General features: G+C 27.8%; 2 protein-coding genes across 10 annotated transcripts in view; both read right to left on the bottom strand.

Moving 5' to 3' along the window:
- The window catches only part of LOC105257739 (CAD protein), a 30,116-nt gene extending 25,461 nt beyond the window's left edge, over window positions 1-4,655 (bottom strand). For all 4 annotated transcript variants that reach the window (XR_003123180.1, XR_003123181.1, XM_025411165.1 and 1 more), the window contains exons 1-5: window positions 4,474-4,655; window positions 2,538-2,676; window positions 1,510-1,792; window positions 888-1,213; window positions 78-648 (exon numbers count right to left, since the gene is read on the bottom strand). Coding sequence is in view for 2 of the 4 variants with exons in the window: in XM_025411165.1 (XP_025266950.1) it covers window positions 78-648; window positions 888-1,213; window positions 1,510-1,792; window positions 2,538-2,676; window positions 4,474-4,594 (1,440 nt within the window). In the remaining 2 variants the exon portion in view is untranslated. The remainder of the gene's footprint in view (window positions 1-77; window positions 649-887; window positions 1,214-1,509; window positions 1,793-2,537; window positions 2,677-4,473) is intronic.
- Window positions 4,656-6,229: 1,574 nt separating this feature from the next.
- Window positions 6,230-25,452, bottom strand: LOC105257738 (atrial natriuretic peptide-converting enzyme). Of its 6 annotated transcripts, none has more exons than XM_025411145.1 (13): window positions 25,435-25,452; window positions 23,843-24,147; window positions 14,597-14,780; window positions 11,096-11,309; window positions 9,939-10,310; window positions 9,255-9,487; window positions 8,912-9,118; window positions 8,594-8,807; window positions 7,956-8,101; window positions 7,617-7,788; window positions 7,238-7,482; window positions 6,693-6,811; window positions 6,230-6,511 (listed from the first exon to the last, which is right to left on the bottom strand). In XM_025411145.1, the coding sequence occupies exons 2-13, from the start codon at window positions 23,888-23,890 to the stop codon at window positions 6,338-6,340; spliced, it is 2,328 nt and encodes a 775-aa protein (XP_025266930.1). In that variant the 5' UTR covers window positions 23,891-24,147; window positions 25,435-25,452; the 3' UTR covers window positions 6,230-6,337. The 6 variants fall into 6 exon arrangements, with proteins under 6 accessions (XP_025266930.1, XP_025266927.1, XP_025266931.1 ...); XM_025411142.1 differs by lacking the exon at window positions 25,435-25,452 and adding an exon at window positions 25,155-25,411; XM_025411146.1 differs by lacking the exon at window positions 25,435-25,452 and adding an exon at window positions 25,155-25,411 and having other exon boundaries at window positions 23,843-24,038.
- Window positions 25,453-25,982: the final 530 nt, after the last annotated feature.

Below are 25,982 nucleotides of genomic sequence, written 5' to 3'. Positions count from 1 at the left end.
ACAATATTAGCGATGTTGTGTCACTAATAAAATAAAAACAGCCTTTAAATGCATTTTTTAAATGTACTTCAGCGTACCTGCTCGACGTATTCTGGTATAATTGGCAAGAAATACACTTTATCGGCCATGCCTTTTGATGTTTGTACCGTGGCGATATTAGGATTTATCAAAAGAGTTTGTATCGATTCTTCTTTTAATGCTTTTATTGCCTGCGAGCCTGAATAATCGAATTCTCCAGCTTGACCAATGCTGAGTCCTCCCGAGCCCAAAATTAACACTTTCTTAGGTCGAGGTTCGAGTGTAATTAGAACCGGAGATTCATAAATTAGCTTTTGAGTGAGCCTATCTTTTATAGAGATCCAAGGATGACCCTCAATTTCATCCTTCACGCTTTCCAAAAATACATCGAAGAGACATTCGAGATCCTCGGGCCCTGCTGTATGTTCCGGATGAAATTGAACGGAGAAATATGGCAGATTTGAATGAACTATACCCTCATTGCTATTGTCATTAGTGTTAGTAAAGAGCACCTCCCAATCGGATGGTAATTGGGCCGCATCGACGCAAAATCCGTGATTTTGCGAAGTCATGTAACAACGTCCGGTACTATGATGCGTCGCCGGTTGATTGTGACCTCGATTGCCATAGCTGGAAATGAATGGCATTGCCTATATAACAGTAATCTATTATACTTTGTATTATATGACAGGAAAATATTTGAACTTTGATGAGAAAACAATAATATTTCGGATGATGATAGAGGAAGGAAATATCAAGATCGGAATGTTTGGAGTAAAAACTATAATTTATCACAGCCTCGAGAATCTGTCTTCCAAATAAAATTTGTTAATGAAAGTAGTATTGACATGATTTATATTGTTACGTACTTCATTTTATATGTAACACAACCAGCGGCTATGGATAGTAATTGATGTCCAAGACATATGCCAAAAATAGGTGTTCTCTTCTTCTGCGTGAGAACTATTCGGATATTTTTTATTGTTACTTGACACATGCTGGGATCGCCCGGACCATTGCTAAGAAATAAACCGTCATATTCGGTAACACTCAAATTATAGTTCCATGGCACAACGTCCACACGAGCACCACGTCTTAATAGACATCTCAGTTGATTATATTTTAATCCACAATCAACCACGCATATACGAGGATATCCATTCGGATTATATATTGGATATACATTTGAGGTCGGCTGAAAATCACAAATGTATAAAGAGTGCGTGAAAGAAAAGTATTGCCTGTGTAATGCTATATAAAAACATGAATTAAATTGTATTAATGTTTTTGCAACTTTATTAATGTGCGAGAAAATATTTGACATTTTAACACTAAACTATTTATTCGTAAATTATTTATTGTCCTATTTAATAAGTTATAACAAGCGTGACACAATACCAAAAATTGAAAGTTTAAAATTATTCAATATAGACAAGAGACACTCGAATGTTTTGAAGTAAACTTTATATACAAAGAAATGTTATATATTACCCAAGAAACTTCCGCAACAAGATTTCTCTTATTGGGATCTTCTATTGGAGGCATTATTGGCAGAGTCATTAATGGTGGTTGACCAAAAATTATTCTGCCCAATATAGTACCTTTCTCGCGAATAATTTTTGTCAATGCTCGTGTGTCAATCTCACATATTCCAGGTACATTTTGTTCTTTCATCCATGTGGATAGCGTCTTAGTTTGTCGCCAATGACTAGGCTTTTCACAAATTTCTCCGACTACTAGACCCGCGGCCCAAATGCGATGAGACTCGAACCAGCTATGTCAAAATTAATATTTTAAACATTAATATTTTTTCTCTCAATTATTATTTTCAATATTCCCCTCTCAAATACCATATTTATAATCTCTATATATGTATATTACTTTTACTGTAATCCATAAACATTTTTTATTATTATTTTCTATCAATGCGCAAACTAAATGATTAAAATATTATTAAAATGTGCTCTATGTATTTATATCTAATGTGTTGTTTTAATATACGTACATATATGTATATATGTCTTAATTCTTTTTACTAATTTTTGCATGTATCTAAAAAATATCTTTGTTATTGTTAAAGTTGAGCTTTACATCAAGGCTGTAACAGTTTTGCCTTTTCTTGCAAATGCGCTAAGCAATATATTAATTTACTATTATCGTATTTCGTCTATTATACTTTAAATATAATAACAAATATTTTTTTTATATTATTATATATATAACATATATATAATAATATAAAATATAAATACATTTTTATATTATTATATATATAATAATATAAATAATATATATATAACATATATATTGCATATATATTTATTATATTGCATATAGCATATATATTTTTTATATTATTATATATATGCTATATATATTATTATATATATAGCAAAGAGAAAACTCTTACGCTGTGTAACAATTTTGATTCGTTTGATTCACATGCAGTATATAACAAATTAACATTGTTCATGAATTCGTTAACGGGAGCTGAATTAAATTTTATTGCGATCACTTACTATGGTATATCATTCTCATCCTTTTCATTACCAAAAACACCATAATTTCCTATAAGCGGATATGTTAGCACCAGAATTTGAGCATGATAAGAAGGATCCGTGAGTGATTCTGAATAACCGACCATACCAGTCTGGAAGACTATAAAGAATAATAATCACATTCTTATATATGCACGAAATATATGAATATGTATACATAATATATACACTTTGTTGTCTCACTTGTAGAATATATTTATGTTTAAATCTAAATAAATCTAATATATTTAAGAGAAATACATTTCCCAAATACTGTCATAATTAATAAAAATAAATTTATATAATTCCTATGTTTTATTGTTACCAGAACAAGGAAAAATTGAACAATAATAAAATAATATGTGTTATTAGTAGTATTTTATTGATCGTAATTATATCTCGCAAGGAAATGTACTCGCGGATATCTCGAGGACTTTGAATTCGATCAGTTTTAATGTTAGCTTGTCAACGACGATTACATCATATAATATATATTTTAAAACGTTAAATTGAAAGTTAATAAAATGTAAACAAGAAATCACAAAGTCCAATTACTATCTAAATGTATATTTAAAAACTGTATCATTATTTTTTTTTATTTCTCAGAATTTACAATTTAACAAAAAGACTAATAGACCATATTGCAATATTGTTCGTAAACAGATCAATCATTAATAAAACTAAAATTTTTTAAATTAATATATTTTATAACACAGATACATTGATTTTTTCATCTATTTTCATTATAACAATATTATAATCATGCAACGTGTATAGTATTTAAATAAGTTTTTTTATTGAAAAGAAAAAAAAATATATATATATGTATATATAAATTTATATTTACTCGTTATAATTTCCCAATTTAAGATTAAAATAGAAATACTTTTTGTTTTTTTTATTTGTTTATTAGAATTTTTTTTTTGTTTATTAGAACAATAGTAGAAAAAAAATTTATATATATGTATATATATATATATATATTATTGACAATCTCGAAAACGTTTTACATCTTAAATGCCAAAAAATATATATGAATTATATATATATATATATATATATATATATATATATATGTATATATGTAAAATATATATTATATTTATGTTGTGAAAAGGTGTTTGTATGTATAATATATGTGCTATATGTCTGACAAAAAATTTAATTAACAAATAAAAATCTTTTGTAATATGGATAAAAACTATTAATTAATTACTTAATGCATTATTTTATGCATTAATTATTAGATTTGTTTGAATTGATTAATTTTTGCTAAATTTTTTTTTAATTTACATTAATGACCAGCATCAAATCATTCATAATATTTAATCAATAACTATGAAAAAATCCACTTACAATTTTAAATATTTTTGTATTCTAATTTATTCATTCGGACGATTATTGGTTTAATTTGCCTCTAAATACAATCTATATTACATTGTTAAATTAATCTGTTGTTTCATTGTAACTATAGATTTTTGTGATAATTTGACAAATTATCATCAAAAACAATCTTCTATTACATTAAATCAATATTTAACCTATATATACTTAATTAGTATTTAACTATTACAAGTATTATTTCAAAATTACAATACTTTTTTTAAAATCTAATGTTTGCATATTTATATTAAACAATGACACTGCTCATAAATATGTAAAAATTAAAGTATGTAAAAATTTCCTAGTTGTGATTATTCAATAGAAATAGCAATAATGCCACTGTATTTATTGCTATTTACAATATGAATATCGTTAAATTTCTCTCGTTTCACAACGAAAGAGCTTATCTCATAAGAACTGTTCATAATACTTTACGGAGCACGCAGCAAGTTGGCTTGCTCAGAAAGCAGCGTGCACGTGTATGCATACTTGCTCCGACTTGCAAAAAAGAAGCACATGTTCGGTATCAACTCACCAATTTCACCATCAACGGATACATCGGCACCAAAGTGTTTTCCCAAAAATATGCTACCATCTTCTAAAAGAAGATAACTATCGCTCACGCCATTGAGCCCAATGGATGAATAACCGGGCATTTTTAATTTTTGTCGCGTGTTTCCTACACACGTGCTGCCGACACATTGCGTGCGTCGCGAGCCGGGAGCATGCTTTTAACATATTAAAAGTTCAATGGCTGCTCCTACAAAGCGATATGCGCACCGTTAAAGAACCAAAATGCGACCAATTGGAGAGCAACGTTCCCGCTTTGCTGCGCACAAGTTACAGCGCAAATCATGTGAGATGAATCTCTGCACAATTATTGGTTGCTTCGCGTCAAGTAGCATAACATCACAGACGTTGTTACATTGGCGGGAAAATTAATTTTATTTATCAATACGAACATTTTCCTTTAATCAACATTTTATTTTGTACTAATTTAGTTTTAATTTTAATTTATAATTATAAAATATTTTCTTAAAAATTTATATACATAGCGAAATCAATTTCACGTAATGATATATCTTTATATTTGCTATCAAAGAGACATATCACATATGTAGGAATGATGCAGTAGTAAAAAAATAAAATGTATGTAAATATTACAAATATTACAAATAAAAAAAATTATTATTATTAATAATTATTAAATACATCAAATTTATTATCCACATTTTTTTGTTATGTATTTGTTTATTACTGTTTTCTTATTGTGCATATATTGTGTGTTGCATAAATATAAATTTTTTTAGCAAATTTATTTGTTTAAATTCTTCTGCATATTATACTTAATAAGTTTTATTATTACATATACATGTAACATTAACATAGCTCGAAATATAATTTGATACAGTTCATATATTATTAATATAAAATAAAAAATATATTAAGAATCTACTGCTTAAAGACAAAACTGCCGAGGTGTTTAAAAAGTCTTTCAGTCTAACAATGAATATAACTAATAGCACATTGTTTTCATTCATTCTTATCACATTTAATTATTCTCATCATTTAATTGATTGTATCTCATTAATTTTGGTCGCACGATTTTGGTCGCACAATTTTTCATGTCGCAGAATCCACTTTTAGATAGTCAAAACATGTATTATTACATATTTATTTCTAATTTTAATTTATTATAATATTATTATTATATTATCATTATTATATGCCTCCTCCTTTGTTAATAAATATTAAATGAATTTTTAATTTTATGCTTTATATTTATGCATTTGGCTCTCAAATTTATCTTCATGTATTTATATTGTAATAAAAAATCTGATTGTTATCTTGAGAGAGTTTAATATCCAAACAATCTTACAAATATACATATAATTGCATCATAAGTACTAATAATAAACTAAAAATATAATACTTAATTAGAATAGAGTAAAGTATAAGACAGCTATGTATACATATAGTAAAATAAATGTGTAGAACAAAAGAATAAATTAAAATCATGTCACAGTAACACAAAGAATTTTTGTTTTAAATTAAGAAAGAAGATATTTACATTTATAAAAGAACAGAGACGAAATTACACGTTTCAATGATTAATGAAAGATAAATTTTTATCTGATAAAATTATACATATATTAATAGTAACATGTATTCATATAAAACAGACACGATTAAATATATCAGCATATTAATAACATCATTTAATAACAATTTCTAAAATTTATATATATATATATATATATATATATATATATATATGTTACAATTTTGGACTGCGATAGACTTCCTTTTTCGTTCAATCTTTAATCAAGAATACATTTCGTTTGAGAAAGAATATTTATCAGATAAGTCTTATCTGATAAATAATTCGATTAAAGCTCTCAATTAATGGTAGATTTAATCCAGTCGATATGTGATGAAATTTTATCATATAATCGAGGTCTTTCGATGCCATCTTTTGAGCAAGCTATTCTCCAGTTACCAATACCAGTCAGCGTCCATCTTCGACTATCCCCTTGAAGACACAACATTGGACTGCCAGCAAGTTCTTCTTCCTATTAAAATTTAATGATATAAAATGCTACTTATACTATATATTTATCAAAATTTCGTCTGTTGTTTAAAATTTATTGATATTTAGAATCTAGAATGTAAAATAGTTTCTTTTTAAATAGTTGAAAAGGAGAATAGAAAGTATTTAAAAGTATATGTCTATGTAAATAATTTTTGGCTTACATTGCAATCATCCATAGAATATGCCTGTTCAGTGCAAACACTGTTCACCGACGGGATACTAATATTTTCACATTTTTCCATTGCACTATGTTTCAATTGTACTCTTTGCAGTAAATCACCTGTCAAAAAAAGAAACAGAATTTATTTGTTATTGTATATTTGTTTATACATATTTATTTCAAGAATTTTTTGTATCTTTTACATAATTAAAGAAATAATGGAAATATATACATGTATATATATATATATATATATATATATATATATATATAATTTAAAATAAATATATTTTTGCAAAATTATCTATAATTTAACAGGAAAAAATTTTAATTGAATTCTTTATTCAGATTGACGGAATGATATGCAATAGTACATATTTATTTTAAGTTATAAAAATACGTTAATAAATACGTTATAGAGATATATTGTGATAATATCAAATTTATTCTTTAAAGTTTATTGTTAATATTTCAAAAAGAATGTCAAGTATTTTAAATTCTCTAAATTTTAAACAATTATAGACAAGTAACGATTAGGTAACGTACGATTTCTCGCCCAACCCAGAGTGTTGCATTGCGATGTATTGTTCGGTGAGTCTTCGCTCGAGGGTAGACAAACCGGTCTCACAAAATCCGAGAAGGTCGTTACTGGTCTATCCAATTTTACCAAAACAGTCGTACCTTCCACCGGTGATTTAATCATACCAACAATTCTACGTTCTTGTTGCCAAGGTGATGTACTCGAAAGTCGTACAACACCAAGTTTGGCCAGCCATTCTGCTTTGGGTTGGCTATAAAAAAACCAATAAATTTGTTTAAAATTTAAAAAAATATATTATATGTGTATTTTTAACGATGTTAATATAAAGTAAGAAAATATTTTTAATACAAAATATTATCTTTTTTATAAATATATAAAACTCACCCTTGGAAGCAGTACGCAGTTGTGAGCAACCAATTATCTGCTACGAGAGTAGCATCGCAAACATGAACACCTTCTTTGAAAAGTGCAACATGCCACGGCCAATCGCCCGGTTCTGCTATCTTATTAAGACTTTGAGTATCGATGTTTGCACGTAAGGGTTGTATTCCGCATTCTACTTTTCCAATGAAAAGAAAAAGATAAAGAGTTGGTAAAAATTTACAATATAATAAATGGTTATACATATGTATACATATATAGTAATGTGCATAATTGTGTGCTCTCTATTTAAGATAATACACTTATTTTATGTAATAAATTAGAAAAATAGAGAAATCGTACCAAGATCGGAACAGCGAACGTACAAAACTTCCTTGCTAGGACAAGGAGCTCTGACGAAAGTGATTTCCGGTGCTGATGGATCTTCCATATACACATACGGGACATCTTCTTCATCATCAATTCTTATTTCAACAAGAGCCACGCCACTATATTGAAAACAATTACAGAATATAATGATTTCTAAATTATAAAATTCTTTTTCAAGTATACGTAAAATAAATGTAAAAAAATAAGTAAATTTTAAATTATGATTATATTGTACAAATCAAAATTATAACTCTAAAAGTAATACTAGTAAATAAAATTACAAAAGAGAAGCAAATGTATTTAACAATAATTACTATTTGTTTTCAAGTTACTAATCAATAGAACAAAAGATAGAAACAAAGAATGGAAACAAAAAATAGAAACAAAAAATATTTTGAAATAATTACAAAATAATAAATGTAAAGGAAAAAAGTTACGCTAAATGAATTTTTGCGCAATAAAAGTTACATAAAGTAAAAATGCGATAAAAGTAAAAATTTGAACTAAAAAATTGTCGAAAAAACGAAACTTTTTCTATTCCATTTTTTATATCTTGAAAATTATTAAATGATGAAAAAGATATTTATAGTATTAAAGTACAGAATACTTACGTATATGTGAGCAAAGTGCACAATGAACTCGCTGCCGTTTGAAGAACATTATCCATTTCCGTTTCTGGTAGGGTAGCATTTAAATTTGCTGTACAGAGTTTGCCAATAGTGCCTTTTTCATTAAATACAACGTAACCCTCTTTGTTGTATTTTGCGACATGAGGTGTACTCCAGGATTGTGATTTTAATACGTGAACGCTCGGCGCCAAAAGTACTGAGAAACAGATTTATTTATTTTCAATAATTTAATAATTTATTCAACATTATCTTTGTATTGAAAGTAAGTTTAATACATATTTTTTGTCTTATACTACTTACGGCAATCTTTTTCATCGCTACCATTCGGACAGTCCACTTTGCCATCGCATCGTTTTGTATGCGGTATACAGCTTCTTCCCACTCCGCAATGCATGTAACCATCTCGACAATAGGCACAATTCTTTTCATCCGATAAATCCGGGCAATCGATCACGCCATCGCAAATTCTCGGAGATAGAGCTTTGGATTGAAGTGTTTGCACACATCCTACACATTGATTCATTCGTATTAATTAATTCATAAAATACTGCTTTTAATACTGCTTTATCTTATAAGAGATAAAGAGAGATTTTGCTTATAATAATAACGATATTATCACGATGCTTCTGACAATTAATCATACCTGGTTTTGGTCTGCAACTGCCAGGACCTACATATTCTGGAAAGTTGGAACAATCCAAGGCGCGTTTTATCTTTTCAGAAAGACGATTGCCGCATCCATTCCAAAACTCTCTACAAAAACTTCTACAAGGCAATTGTAGCAGATCTTCTGGATGACTCAATTGACATGCAGGCTGCAGCACCTGACAGATAAAGTCGTAGGCCAATGGATAGCATTCCGCGTCCACTAGTTCTCTAATTTCACAATGTACGATTAGATTATAAAATGCATAATATTATCGTTATATCAATTTAACATCAATTTAATATCAATTTAAACATGTAATAAAAAGACGAATTTATTAGTAATTCTCTTGGCAAATATTACACAAATTCTTTTGTGCCTTATAAAAAGTGTATCTATAATTAATAGTGAAAAAAAATAAAACTCTTTTTTTATATATAAAATAATATAATTAAAAATTATTTTTTTCTCTCATCTATTAATAAATTTTCTTCTTTTAATTTTAATAGATTTTCTTATAAAGTTATTTTTCCAAAAACTTAATGAAATTTATGATTTCTATTACTTCTACATCATTTCTTAAAGGATTAAACTACATAAAATTAAGTAATTATAAATTCGCCTTCGCAATTTATGATTATATTTGAGTCATATAAGCTTATTTAGTCCAGAAGAATGTACCTAAAAGCAATAACATCCTCCTCAACATCTGCCAACGATCTATGACCCAATACATTTGGATACGAACTGATATTATAAGAAAGATGTTTACAATAAGGCAAGTCCAATTTGTTACACTTTCTTGGCGGAGGCGCTTCCGTTGTGGGCGGTAACGTCGAGACAGTTGATTGTGGACTAATTTGCGCATTCAGAGCTTTCAGACTTTCTTGTACATCGAGACTTTTTGTTTCTATTGTCAAATTTGCCAGATAACGTGAGGTTTCGGGATTTAATTCCCGAGATAATATATCTACGATATTTCCAGTAGTTATAGTCTGATATCGCGGATCGAACCTAATATCAAAATGCACCACCAAATCACGCCCTTCCATCCTATAAATGTAAAATATAAAAGTATAAAATATGTATGTACATATATGAAGAAAATAAATAATATTTTAAGATTTATTAGCAGTCAAAATAATTATTTTAATCTTCTTAATATTAAAAGAACATATGATAGCATGATTGTAAAATATCCAATATTTCTTTTATATAAGAAATTGTATTAATTTGTTCAAAAATTTAAGCATTTGTAATTTTTTTAAGAGTTTGTTGAAATAGAAATTAAATTTATAATTTTTCCGAACACAATGCGATTCTAGTAGTGCAACTCAATTTGTAAATGGTCGTTAATTTATAATAAATCAATGTAATTTACAAATTTAAGCGATATTATTGATAAATAATACATTATTAATAAATATAACTACAATAACATTTCGTTGCGTACTCAAAGCAATAAGTGTCGTGAAATCACGCGCACTAGAAAGTTAAGCGATATCGTCCGATTTCTCTCCTGTATACAGCCCTCAGCTATTTTCATCAGTTTCTATTATATCGGCTAGCTTTTTCCTTCTATATAAAAACCCATTTTTTGAAACGAATAGAAAGACCAATCAAATTTATGGTATATAAGGTTTCATAATCAGCAATTTTCTGGCCTTACGCGATATGTTCCATATTAAATATTATTGCATAATTTATTTTACGTATGTAACTTTTTACTAATATCTTTAAGTCTTATTAGTCAATGCGAAATAATTACAAGCGAATGTAAGAGTCAAATAGTCAAATAATTGGCTGCTCTATCAATTGTAATAACAAAATTGTGTTACCCATCAAGCGCTAAAACATCTGCTGTAAGAAATGATAATTTTAGCCAGCTGCGGCGAAAGATAAGATTAAAGCGATCACGATATTCTCGCGATCGTATCCGGAAAGTCTCAGTAGAAGGATCTGCCAATTCCGCGGTGAAAGAATCACCCTTGATAACTCGGAATGTTGCGAGAAATATTTGATCATCTGGTGGATCCGAAGTAAGGAACGTGTCTAAGATAGAAACAAAAAAATTTAATATTAATTATTGTTAATTACAATCTGTTAAAAAATAACTAATAATAGTAGACAAAATAATAATAATAATAATACAGAAACTACGTTGTAATAGATTCATTAAAAGTTTTGCCGTCTTAATCGATCAAAGTAAACAAGAAAAAATTTAGAATGTTATAATTGTGCGTAGTTTATCTTATTATAACTTGCAATATATTACAAATTAACTTTCTAATATATATGCAATCGACAAATGATATAGTTAAGTTCGTAAATCGTGTCAAAAATATTAAGAAGGATTTCTTTCGAACGCTAATTGCAGCATCAATGCGATCAATTTTCCGTGCATTTAAGCAAAATGAGACAAATCGGGAGCACGCAATTGCCCATAGAGAAATTTCCTTTCCATTTGACACGGAAAGGAAATTTTTTTCCTATAATAGCTTGATTAGTGGCAAAATAATTTGTTAATCTAATATTTATTTTTTTATTTTTTTTGTTAAGTTAAATATTTGTGAAAATAATAAGAAAGATAATCGCTTTCTTTAATCATTCTTATTTCAATTGCTTTCTTGCTTCTTCTTCTTCTTTTAGTAATATTAAATTAATGTGTTTTTTTTCCTTTTTACAGCTTTTATATTTTAGATTTTATATTTTAAATTACACTGTACATCACGCATTATTCATATATTTCAGTTGTGTTTTATTATTTTAGCTATTAATCATTTAAAATATATAGGGTATAAAAATGTTAAAAGATTTATTATAACGTATACATATATATATGTGTATGTGTGTGTGTGTGTGTGTGTGTGTGTGTGTGTGTGTGTGTGTGTGTGTGTGTGTGTGTGTGTGTGTGTGTGTTGTGTGTGTGTGTGTGTGTGTGTGTGTGTGTGTGTGTGTGTGTGTGTGTGTGTGTGTGTGTGTGTGTGTGTGTGTGTGTGTGTGTGTGTGTGTGTGTAAAAGTTTTTCTACTACATGTAAAAAATATAAAATATTGTCGTTATATCGTTCGTTATATTATTTGTCGAAAAAGCGAATGCTTTTTCATTAATTCAAATAAATGGATTTTTCATTTTTTTAATACATAAGAGGTCGAGAAACTATTTTTTTAAATAAAGTTATTAATACATATATATTATATATTGTCCAACATTATAATGTTAAATCCAGAATAGTTAGTATCGCGGGATCAAAATACTTCAAGGACACAGATCCCCACCTTTAAGGTCGAGCGCTGGATTAAGCATATATCTATCAACTAAACAACTCGGTCAGACCGTTATAACGTTTACCAAGTGGAAAGCCTCAATGGACCGGTATGCGCACAATATCTTTCATGACCTCTTATTCCTTTAGCTCGTAAGCATAAGTTAAACGGCGATAAAAATTACTTATCATTGGTGATATTATTACGCTCGTATTGCTCATTGTATAATATGTATATATATATATATATATATATATATATTACTCATTTATTAACTATCTAATTGAGATTAAGCACGATATATTTTTGCAATAATTTTTTGATAATGTATTTATAAGACAATTGCACTACAGTAAAATTTATAGTACGAGAGATGAATATAAAATATATATATAAATATACATATACGTTTAATCAAAATCATACAATTGGAGAATAGAGAATGGAAAGCAGGAAGAAGGTGATGCGGCCAAAGCCCATTGAGGTCTTTTGCTTGTACGTATAACGGTCTGACCGAGTAACCGAGTATTCGAAGAAAATGTTAGTATATATTTTTAATCAAAAATTTAAACAGCTTTTTTGTAATAATAAAAAATTAACTTTAAAAAATTGATATTGTTCTATTAAAAAGTTAAAAAAAAAATATTATCGCCAAAAAGAAAATTTTAGTCATATAAAAGCTATTATTGTTATAATCGCATTATTTTTCTAGTTACACACACACACACACACACACACACACACACATATACACGTATGTTTTTGTATAACTCGAAAATATATATACATATACACAAAAATATGAGTATAAATTTACAAAATTTGTTATGTAATGAGAAAGTTTGGGAATTTATATTTTATTTCTATTTTCTTTTTGTAATTAATTTGCATTTAATAATTTTAAAGATGTGACATATTACGCGAGATAACAATTAATAATAGTTAATTTTCTTTATCGCATTTTGCTTGTTGTAATATATCGCGTGCATGGTTATGCATCTAATCAAGGTGAAGTGCAACAAGAAAACGTCAATCATTTAAACAAGGTGAATCGATGCCAATCGCACTTTATAGTCTACGATTCATGCATGGTAAACATATCCGTCGTCTTAGCAAACGATCATGATGTGCCAGGATAATTTCATGCTCGCTAGGCTGCCGATTGCCGGTTAACTGTAGAATAATTTTATTTGCATCAGTGCCCTTTGCGCTTATACATACACATATAAGAATGGCAAGTGAAAGTGGGGCGAACGTTCATGTGATGAAAATGTCTCACAGTTCGATAAATGTTCAATATGTATATGTGTGTGAATATATGAAACTATATGATGAAAGTATATGATACTCTAGGTGAGTATATGATATTAAAATAATAAATAAAATAATATTCCATTACATTCCAGGATTAACGTGAAAGCAACGGCGATGGTATTGTGTGTATGTATATATATATATATATATATATATATATATATATATATAATGTATGTGTGTATATATTAAATCATATATGATGTATCATTACACTAATAAATGCGTACATGTATCCATTATGAAACGATTAAATTCTTTAGTGAAATACTTATTTTCTAAGAAAAATCATCATGTGAGTGCATCTTGAATCTTGAATGCATCGCGCAAACAACTTCTTTATAGCGTTTTAAGATTGCAAAAAGAACGAGATTTCATTTTATTTTATTCCTTGTATTTGCATTTCTTTATTTCTCATACTTGCATTTTTCTTCGAGAAAATATGAAGGCAAATCTCTCTCTCTCTCTCTCTCTCTCTCTCTCTCTCTCTCTCTCTCTCTCTCTCTCTCTCTCTCTCTCTCTTGTTAATTGAAAAATATTTTTGTAAATACAAAATCTAAATCTTAAGTTTTTTAAAGATTTTATATTAAAAAAGAATATATATATATATATATATCTTTTTGACAATAATATATATATATATATATATATATATATATATTATTGTGTTATTTTCTATATGTATCTTATATAGATCTTATATATCTTATATAGACTTTTAGATTTATTTGTTGCAATGTTTGCAACACGATGTACTTACAGCCAAGATATATAGAGACACCTGAGAAGAGGAGAAAGAATAAGAAAGCGGCAAGGACGCAGCATCCGCAGCGATACTGACTGCCGAGTTTTCTCGTGAAACGGATGTCGCTGTCGGATGATAGGATCGAGCTTGGTGTTCCTGCACGGCTAAACCTTCTGGTGCTCACTGTACTCACTGAAATCTACAAATGAAGATATATTCGTGTTTTCAATATCAATAATGTTAATGCATATGTGATATATATATATATATATATATAAGATAAGATAAAGATATATATATATATATATATATATATATAAGATAAGATAAAGATATATATATATATATATATAGTAAGAATCGTAGAAACAGAAATCTAAAATAATAAATTATAGTTTCGATGTGAAATCAATTTTTACAAACAGAAATTATTACTTTAATGATATTTATAGAATCAAATATAATTTGACCGCGACACTTTATTTCGTTTTATTTTTCAATTATTTAAATATAATTTAGATTCAAAACGCACAGCGAAACAATCAAATCATAAATCGAAGTAATTAACTTAATGAAGAACTTCGTGATACATAAATCCTTTAACAAATAAATATTTAATTAATCTATATAATCTAAAACATTCCTATACACTTTAATATTCCGTGTATATGTTAAAGTACGTAAAATATTTCGGCAATAAATAGACAATAATACATTCGGCCTCGGCGTATGACGCGCTGTGTTTACATGTCACGGTCTTGATATCATTCGCACGGCAACATTCAAGGAGTAAAGTGCAAAATACTTCGTATATTATCAAATTTTCTCTCTAACAATAAAACGCAATCACGACTAGTATTGAAACATAATTCACTATAATAATTATAATTAATACTTGCTAAACTTTTAATTGTAATTATTACGCGATCGGGAGTGCCGTGCAAAGTGTCTCACGATCGTTGCGCATAATTAATAAATAATTAATCTTGTTTTCGGGAGTGAATGTGAGTGCATCGAAGAAATAGCAAAGCAGAAGAAAAGTAAGTCTGAAAAAGCACTGGGCAACATACGGAGTAACAATATCCAGTAAGTAATTTAAAAATTATTAATTAATAATTAGGAATTTGATTTATAAATAAATAAATAAAATTTAAATCAAAATTGGCATAAGAACCACAACGCGATAGGGAACGCAGGGGAAGAAACAATAGTTCCTTCTTATTGATTGTTGTTAAAAATCTTTTTTGTTAAATATCTCAAAAACTTTAAAAGACCGCCAAATAAAACAAAAAGCAAATAAACAAAAAGAAAAATTAATCAACATCTACACCCCTACAACATATGTAAAGATTAAGGTCATCGGCGAAATGTCCGTTAATTAATTACTTAGAATTTTTTTCAAAACTATGTATTTCTATTAGCTTATAATATTCTCTGAAAAGATTCTCTAAAAAATAATTGAACATATAGATATATCATGTAATAAATGTGAAAAGACTAAAGTAAAATTATTATATAATAATAATATATCGATTATTAGGGAAATAATCAATTGTATATCAAATGTACCCAAAAAGTTATAAAAAAATATTAATTATAATAATTATTTTTTCTCACATTATTCATGTAACAATTGTCTTTAGTCTTTATATCAATTATACAATGTAACTCGAGTCATTTATATTATAAATATTACATTTGACACGTTTCTTATATATTTGTGACAATATTTTCTACAATAAAATAAAGTCTTAATGTATATATATATAATGGTATATATATATATATATATATATATATATATATATATATATACCATTAAGACTTTATATATATATATATATATATATATATATATATATATATAGAGGAAGAAAGAAAGAGAGAGAGTGTTACGAAAGCAAAGAGTATTGTGCGCGCTTAAACTATAAAATAATACCTAGTAAATAATATCTAATAAATAGTGGGCGGTATTTCTCCGCTGATGAAACATTCCGTTCCTTCCACTAATATATTTTTACCACTTTGAAAAAAATAGGAATTACTATGATTGTAACACAACTTGCAATAATAATCGCATTGCTTCCGCCTCAGAATTAAGACACTATAAGATCCGAATCAGTTATAATATAGCTGCAAATTTGAACAAATTATGTAGGATGAATCATTTTTAAGTAAAAATACAACTTAAAATGTCTTTGTTGCTTTCACTGGCATACAAAAATAGAAGTATTTAGAAAGAAAAATATTTATATAAATATTTTCCAGAAAGAATAAAAAAAGTTTTAGTAACTTTGTTAGTGCATGTGCGTGTGCGCATTAGGTAAAAATGAATAAAATGAAAATATTCATAGCCTTAACATCTTATGTGTTATTTTAATTGCAATTGTTTTATGCAACTAAACTTTACAAGTACGCGCGCACATGTGTGCATACGAGTGACATACATAATTATGATTGTGATGTGTAAAACAGGCATGCATTATTGCGTATGCATTATCGATAAATCCACATGACTTGGTCAACGAATGAATTTAAGAATATGTGTAACTGCTCGTGTAATCATTCCTTGTCGCATCTTTTTTACATGTAATGCGCGCAACACGATAATCGCATGGGCACCGCGATATACCTACGCCTTCTTTCATTCGTTCAAATGCTACGCCTGGCACACGCTCCGACAAGAAGGATTACAACCGAGAATATCTGGATAGTGTAGCTGTTGCAAAGGTCATATAGAACTAAAGGTCAAAACTCACTTAAATAGTGCAAAATATCCTATTCCCATACAGAAATATAACAAGTATGGATTGTATTCAATATATATTAAAATTAAGATCAAATAGAACATTCTGTATGTAAAAAATTCATCTTTAAATGACTGTCGGTTAAAGTGTTAGCGGCAACCTATAAATATTGAGTAATAGTGAATATTTAAACGACGTTCGTGAAAGTCAATCGATTTTCGCATGCGATTCGTACACATATGGGAATTGTGCTTAAGCATAATAATACGCATATTACATAGCTATCATTCTTTTTTCAATCATTTTCGGAGTGCAATGTAACGCTATAATAATTATTATCTAATTATGAGAATTAAAGCGATTCGAATACTTTTCCATAATTACAGAATATATGTAAATTTATTAAAATATAGCAGAAGAATTTGCGATTTAATAAAAACTTAATGCATTTTTATTAACTTCCTTAGATTTATAAATCTAATAATTTGAGAATTCGTACGTTATAACGAATAGAATAGAATATTGAAACGAAAAGAATATTGAATAAAAAGTATATAAATATTGAATAAAAAATATCTATACAGTTAAATTGTGACAATAAGCTATATATACAGCAAAAAAGAGATACTGAAAAAGTATTTAATAAATATATGTATATACTTCTTTATATAATTAAATTTAAAAAAAATTCAAATCAAAAGATTATCAATTGATATATGTTATCAAGATCACGATTTTATTATTTTAAGTAACGTTCAATATATTTAATCATTTCGCTCTTATTATTGATTAAAAAATTATTAATAACAATTCTCGGCTATTTAAATATTTATTCTTTATGAATTAAAAAATAAAAACGAAATTTATAATTATATAATTCTAAATAGGATTACGACTATGTACACGAAGTGAAATTTATCAAAATTAGAAACTCATTTGGAACTGTATGATTAGATCTCGCTTTGTATTCCAAATCTCGAATGATGAATAAACAAATATACGAAACAAATGTCATTTTGCAAATGACACTTTTTAATAAACAATATGAACTTTTAAAGAATATGCAGTGATTTTGACATGTATCAATCGCAAATCTTTTTTAGATCTGTGTGATTATGTAAAAATAAATATTTAAAATTAAATATTTGTGTATATATGTATAAAATACAAATTCTGTATCTTAAAATAACTTTTTTTCAAATTAGATTTAAAAAATTTCTATTTGTATGATTTAATATGTTTATATATATATATTTGTGTATTGCCTCTATACACATTTTATTATATGTACAGTTAATGTGTATGTATATATATATATATATATATATATATATATATATATATATATCTTATGTTTCACGACATAAAGTATATATTCGCAAAATATAATATCATCTATGTGTATAAAATATTTCCTCACGAAACCGCAAAACCACGTTGGGAGGAAACTTTCTTCTAGTCTATAGAGTTATATAAGGATAACTTAGAAAAATGTGCACTATGCTGTTATGAAACTGGCAATAGCAGAAGAATTGAATGCGAGAAGTTGCCTTTCGTTCGTGGATATCAGCTTTGCGAACAATGCTGAGATTTTGTACGTTTTATTTGCTTTACATCAATTTTGATATTAAAACACTATTGTAAATGACAAATACCAAATATTTAATTTTTTATTCTAATTTTGTTTACATAATTTATGGTGAAACAAATTAAATTATGTAATTAATATTATGTAATTGATTACATTTTACCAAATAATTATATTATAAAAATTATAGTATAAAATAATTATATATATATATATATATAATATCATTGTGTATATATTAAAAGAAAAATAAATCTTATGCTCGAGTGTAATCTAAGAATTATATTTAAAAGAAAAACAATTAGAAAAAAGACGATACACAAAAATATTTTCACATACTATTAGCAAACTTGTCTAAATATAAAAATAATCTATAAGTATGCAATGCTACTAATATACTGACACAAATTTCGTTTAATCATTATTTAAAAATTGCAATAGTGGTAGAAAGATTAATTTTAGCGAAAGATTACGAGAATTAGCGCTGTTTTAAATTAGCATTAATGTTTTCGAAATCATCTTTTGTTTTTTTATATATATTAGGCTGCGTTCCAAAATTCACTGCCAGTACTGAAAATCTATAATTTACGTGACGTACACGATAGATTTTCAGTACTGACAGTGAATTTTGAAACAGCCATAATATATTCATTGTACATGCACTTTATGAAGCTTGTTAAAACAATAAATCGAATCAGAACAGCTATAAAAAATGTTCCTCTCATAAAAAAAATCACTTGACTTTTTTAAAGTGAAAGTATTTGATAATTATTTACGCGACTATATTAAAACAAGAAAAATAAAAATAAATTAATTTTTCTATAAGAAAGAAATCTAAAGTTTGCTTATTAGCGTGAAAAGAAAATAATACATTAAAGATAATGATTGAAGACACATATATTTTAATATTTAAAAGAAATTTCCTTCATTTTCTATAAAGGGAATAACCCTTAAAAAAATATTTGTTTTTTTAATATACTTCTTATTTCTAATTTTAATTAAAAATGTGTATGTATATATTTTGATTTTAATTTTTCTAGCAATTTTGTATAATAGCAAATGTATAATATACATACCTACATATATATTATACATAATAATTAAGAATTTTCTCTGTAAGAACATAATAATATATACAATAATATTTCTAGAAAATATAACTTAAAATCAGATATTTATTTCTCTCATGCAGTTTACATAGAACAAAAATACAAAAGTCTCCGACTTGAGCTACTTATAAATTTGCGTGCGTTTTTCTAGTGACCCTATTTTTCCGATTGATCACAAGATTATTGTTTTTTATTTGTAAACAATATAAACAAGCAAATCAGTGTATTTCTAAAAGAAAGAAAGTCCATAAAGGAGAAAAATGTAAATACCAAGTAGATCGATGTGATTGACTGTAGTTGTGAGTTTCGTGTCAATCTTGATAATGGGCCGTTTCGCGCTTGAGATGAGCTGATTCGATCTAGACGCACTAGATTGGAAAGTAGAATTCAGTGTGGATAAATGTAGTGCTTCGGTAGCGATTATAGGAAGAGATTAAGACACGCTTGGACTGGACAGTGTTTCGAACTCTTCCGTTAATAGGTGCGGTCAACGACTTCGAAGGCCGAGAAAAATTAGATCTCGCTGATAGAAAAGCACTTTCCAGAAACTTTCATGAAAGTTTATGCGGACTCGTAGTTCCAGTACAATAAGCTTAGGTAATAAACTATAATAGATAATAATTAACCGATTTATTATAAATGAACGTTGTGTAAATGTTGTCAATGAAATTTTATTAAAGTACTTTTTCAATGAATAGAGATTATCCATTTTCGATAACGAAAAGAATTAAATGTATTACTTCTGTATGAAGACATATAAAAAAGATGTAGAAGGATCTATACATGTAAAAAAATTTATATTTAAGTATAAATTAATAAGAGCGAGGGAAAAGCGTTTATATTAGGAAAATAATTTAAATTGATTAGTTATATTAAGATATAATGAAGATATCTCGCAACAATATTTTAATTATGCCAATTTATAGTTTTCAGTTCTAATCAATTTTTTTATTAAAAGATAGTTCCTTGATTAAAAGATGAAGAAGGAACAATAAAAGTACAATAAATATATTATATGAAAATATTTAATAATACCATTCACATCGAAAAAATATAAAACACTTTGATAGTTATTTATATTTTCTCCATATCTTTATAGCATTCTATAGCGTTCTCATATATATATATATATATATATATATATATATATATATATATATATATAAAATAAGATACGAGAAAAGTACAGTAAAAAATATACATAAAAGTACAATAAAATAACTGTCAATTCAACTGTACTTAATTAATAACTAAATACATACATACATCAGTGCCTCTAATTAATGAATGCAAATGAAATTAATCATACAAATATATAATAATAACAACAATGCAAGACTGGCATAACTTTTTGTTGCATTAGGAAATATGTTAACCAATTATCAATTTGCTAAAAGAGGTAATGTCAGCGATCTGACAGGAAGAATCTATAAAGCGTCATTGAAGCTACTGTTCTTTCGTGACTTTCTTGACCGTTATAACCGTTATTCCAAACATCAAGACACCTTTCCAAAAGAGCAAGAATCTAGGAACGAGTTTCTGACCATTTTAAATTACAATCCGTTCACAGTCACACACACACACATACACGCGCGCGCGTTCATACACACAAATATACACATTTTTAAGTGGCATTAACTACTGAAACATAATCATACTAAACACACTATCACTCAACGAAAAGCAATGAAATTGTAAAAATGATAATACAGTTTATTTCTGATACATTAATTTTATTCAATATAATTTTTGGCATATTTATGCGTATTCTATGCAGCAAACTGTTATATTTCAATTATTTCACATAACTAAGAAGGAGGGAAGAAAAAACATTCAAAAATAGTATGTCTTCAACGTTAAATATAGTAGTTTTAACTATCCTTTGATGTTTAAATTTTACATTAAAAATTGAATTATATGTGGAATTATATACGTGTGTAATACATAATATTATAATACAATTTTAATATTTTTATTTAATAACAAATATTTTTAATATTCCAAAAAATTGCAAAGGAAAGAAAAGACAGAAGTAAAGAAAACAAAGAATGAAATAAAAAAATAAAAATGATGTATGTCTCTCATTTATATTGAATTTTTATTAAGTTAAATAAATTAATAAATAGATTATTTAATATAGTTAAATAAACAATCCCGATATAGGAAGATATGAGATCGATGCTTTTCGATAATCAAGTTACGCTAAATGCAATGACTGATTATACTAATCATTCCATGTCGTCTAAAGTTGACCGATGAGACGGTGACAAGCGTCACGTGCGATCTTGAAGAATACCAAGTGCGGTCGGGTGTTCTTGTAAAGTAACGGTATCGACGATAGAGCAGATGGCCAAACCCAGACGACCCAACCCAACGCACTTCATTCCGGCCAGCCTAGTTCTTCGTAAACTTGCTGCCGAGTGCGTATGTATTTATTCATGACTTAGGGAGAACATGCACACACGCGCACGCACATACATACACGCGCGCGCGCGCGTACACACACGCACGCACACAAGACCAAGTGGTCTCTGGAGATGAAAACCGAACGAAAATATGAGCCAAGACTTCTGCTATCGCGAGAATGAGAAAAAAGTAAACTAAATAGCATGACACAATTATTCGCATACAAATATGTTTATATTCATAATCAGTATCATTAACAAAATAACAAAATAAATTTCACAAATTAAAAATTATCGCTTCAACTAAATCTTCACGACATAATCCCGCTGATTTTTCGAAAGTCTTTATATATTCATATCATAGTGTAAAAAAATTAATATCGGAGAAATTAATCAAAGAACGAAGACGAACATCAATGTATGTTGATGTGCAATTTTTATCTAAATTATTATGCAATTAATTCACTCATGAAAAAATGCTGTTTCTTACAATTGAAAAATTATTGTGACGTGATCTTTAAAAATGGAATTAATTCCGTGCATTTTATTCGCAAGTAAAAAAATATAATATTAATGTACACCGTGAAAGTTAATTAAATTAATCAGACTTGCGTTTTCTCTCTCTCTCTCCCCCCCCTCTCCCCCTCTCTTTCTCTCTCTCTCTCTCTCTCTCTCTCTCTCTCTCCTCTTTCAGTCACTCACTAATTTGTCAAGCAATATATGAGATCAAGTGTCAGTCTGAAGCAACTTATGAAAGCTATTATTCCATGTTTCATCCTGCAAAATCCGCAATTATTTCTAGATAATAATTGAAGAGGCAGAGAAAGAGAGAGAGAGAGGGGGGGGAGGGAGAGGAAAAGAATATACCATTTTCCCTTTTAAGATAATTTTTTGCAGAATTTATAAAACGTTCACAATGAGACGAAAACACAATATTGTATTAAGTAACAAAACAATATTACACCGTTCTCTATTCGAGTATCAAAATTAATAAAATTGCCAAAATGGACTTTAAATTCAAACAAAGGAAATGCACGAGACATTTGTCAAGATTTTATGTAATGACTAATTTGAAAATGGATACAAATTTGGAATTGAACATATATATTTGCGTTTAGTTTGAATTATATCTATTTTTAAAATTGGAAGTTTTGAGACTTATTCTTTGAAAAATCTAGTAAATATCTCGAGCAAACACAATGTTTAGTCCATTACTTCATTAAATATCTTTGTTATAATGATGTATTCTTCCGTATAATTCATATTCCAATACTTTGCGTTTTCCACCCGGTTCATTGCTCGAGTCACAATGTTTTTGCATGAGGGCCGACTCCCTAATTAATGATGCGACAGGATAATGAAGAGAGCATATACTACGAAAGGGGAAAGTGTGCTACATATTCGAATCTCACCTTCGAGTCCCACGAACTCTTCCGCTTATGCTCCATCGCGACGGTCATTTTTCTATGATCGCTCACGAGCTTTGTCAGCACTTCTCCAGAACTTGATTAACTCGAAGAGTCATGAGGATCATTGTGGATTCTCTTTTCTCTGTGTCTTAACGGTATTGGATAGCTACACGGAAACAATTATCTTCTTCTCGTCTCTCTGTTTTTGTTTTTAGAAATTGTATTTAGAAGATTATATATTGACAAGATGTATTTCTTGTATGTTTCTCACTTGTCTATTACGACCAAAGATATTAGCATCTCGATCGCTGTAAAAAAAAATATTTAAAGCGAAAAGATTAAAAAAATTATTTTGTAAAAGTATTTTGTATCAAATTTATAAATTTACTTCTCATATTAAATATATATGTGTCAAAGCCGCGTGAAGAAAAGCAAGTAAATAACATAATATAATATTAAAACTTCCGTTATCTCTCGGCATGAAGAGTTTTAGATCAAAAAGCAAAATTATCTTAATTATTTTAACACAAAAAATTTCTCTTATACTCTTATTTCATATTAATCATGTTTTAGAAATACAAATAGTCTGCACATAATATTATATAAATAATATATTCTTGCATGTTACTATTATATGCAACTAGCTTAATGAATAGTTCAAAATAAAAATCATATTTCGAGATATACAAATTAAATAATAATCCATTAAATAATAAAAAAAGAAATTGAGAAGTCTGCGAAGAAATGCATCTAGAATATAAAAGAGTTTTATACACACACATACGAACGCGCGCGCACATATATATACGCACACAACTAATTTTCTATATAACACATATATAATTTGTATATATAAGAATATATATAAAATATAAAATAAGATTTATTTTATAAAATCTTTAACACACTTTTGGGAGAAATACGAATTTCTTTCATAATTTTATTCGTTATTTTTAACTATTCATTTTTATTCAAAAAATAACCAAGATTTTATATGTAATTTTAATATTTTTTATGTGATATGCATATTTTACGAATCAAATATATATGTGTATGTTTATCACCTTTATGAATAAAAAATTTTTAATGTATTATAAACAAAAGATAAAATTTATAGTTATCAATAATTTTTGTAACTTTTTACACATTAAATCATATATCTCAGTTTTAATTTTGCTTTATCATATAACATTTAAAATATAATAAATTTGTGTGTGTATGTGTATTTCGATATTCCTTATCAAGCGTGTTATGCAAATAGATTCCAACTTTTTCACTCAATACTACATTTCTCACAAAATGTCATCAAAATCACCTCACTGCAAATTATTCAGAATTTTTCGCCTTGATGCGTATTGGTAAAACAAAGTGCGAATTGTAAATCGCAACAACGGTGAAAACGTACTCGAAGAAAGGAAATGATTGAACGATCACGCGATGAACGAAACGTTTGCCACTTCAGTCAGGCGAGCACTTTGATCGTCGAAAGGCAGAGAATTTCTCCAGCGGTACTGCGGCCACGATTCAGAGAATTGTTCTGAACGTGGCGATACTGCTAGGAGAGCGGTGGCCTGTCTGCCTGCCTGCCTACCTACCTTCTTACTCGTGGATGCACTTTCACGTCATTACCGGTTCTCCACGACGTCCATGCGTACAGTTATGGACTAGTTCGGAGCAAGGACGCCTATCCCTCATCTCTCCCTGATTACCCCTCTCTATCCTGAGAATCTTCCTGTGCTTATTCATGTCTTTTTGTTTTCTCCCAGACTTCTTTTTTAACTGATGATTTTGCTTGCCTTTTTTTGATTTTTTATTATTTTTTCTTATTTTGTACTTTTTTAACTGTTTGCTGCATTTTTGTTTATCTCTTCCTTTTCCCATTTATAGCTCTAATTTTTTTTATCTTTATATTTCTTTCTTTCTAACTTTTTCTAAAACTTTGTTAGTTTTCTGTTTATTTTAACGTACTCGGGCTCACATATTTTTTCATTTCTATTTTTTATTTACAGCTACTTATTTCAATATTATCAATTAATGCTTATTTTCTTTCAATGCACAATTTTATTTCTTAACATTCTTATTTATATTTTTCCTTTATCTGTTGCTTTTTTTCATTAATCTATTTGTTTCTCGTTATCTTGTC

Source organism: Camponotus floridanus, unplaced genomic scaffold (genome assembly GCF_003227725.1).
Source record: "Camponotus floridanus strain SB8 unplaced genomic scaffold, Cflo_v7.5 scaffold38, whole genome shotgun sequence".
In the NCBI taxonomy this organism is placed as follows: Eukaryota; Metazoa; Arthropoda; class Insecta; order Hymenoptera; family Formicidae; genus Camponotus; species Camponotus floridanus.
The sequence above is the reverse complement of the archived record's forward strand: the minus strand, read 5'-3'. Positions and strand labels throughout refer to the sequence as shown.

Excerpts from the sequence above, each read along its gene's own strand:
- LOC105257738 (XM_025411145.1), bottom strand. The coding sequence starts at position 23,890 with ATGACCGTCGCGATGGAGCATAAGCGGAAGAGTTCGTGGGACTCGAAG. Across the intron at positions 6,812-7,237 it reads TCTGGGTTGGGCGAGAAATC|GTGATTTACTGCAAAGAGTA; the intron begins GTACGTTACCTA and ends TTTTTTTGACAG. Across the intron at positions 6,512-6,692 it reads ATTCTATGGATGATTGCAAT|GAAGAAGAACTTGCTGGCAG; the intron begins GTAAGCCAAAAA and ends AAATTTTAATAG.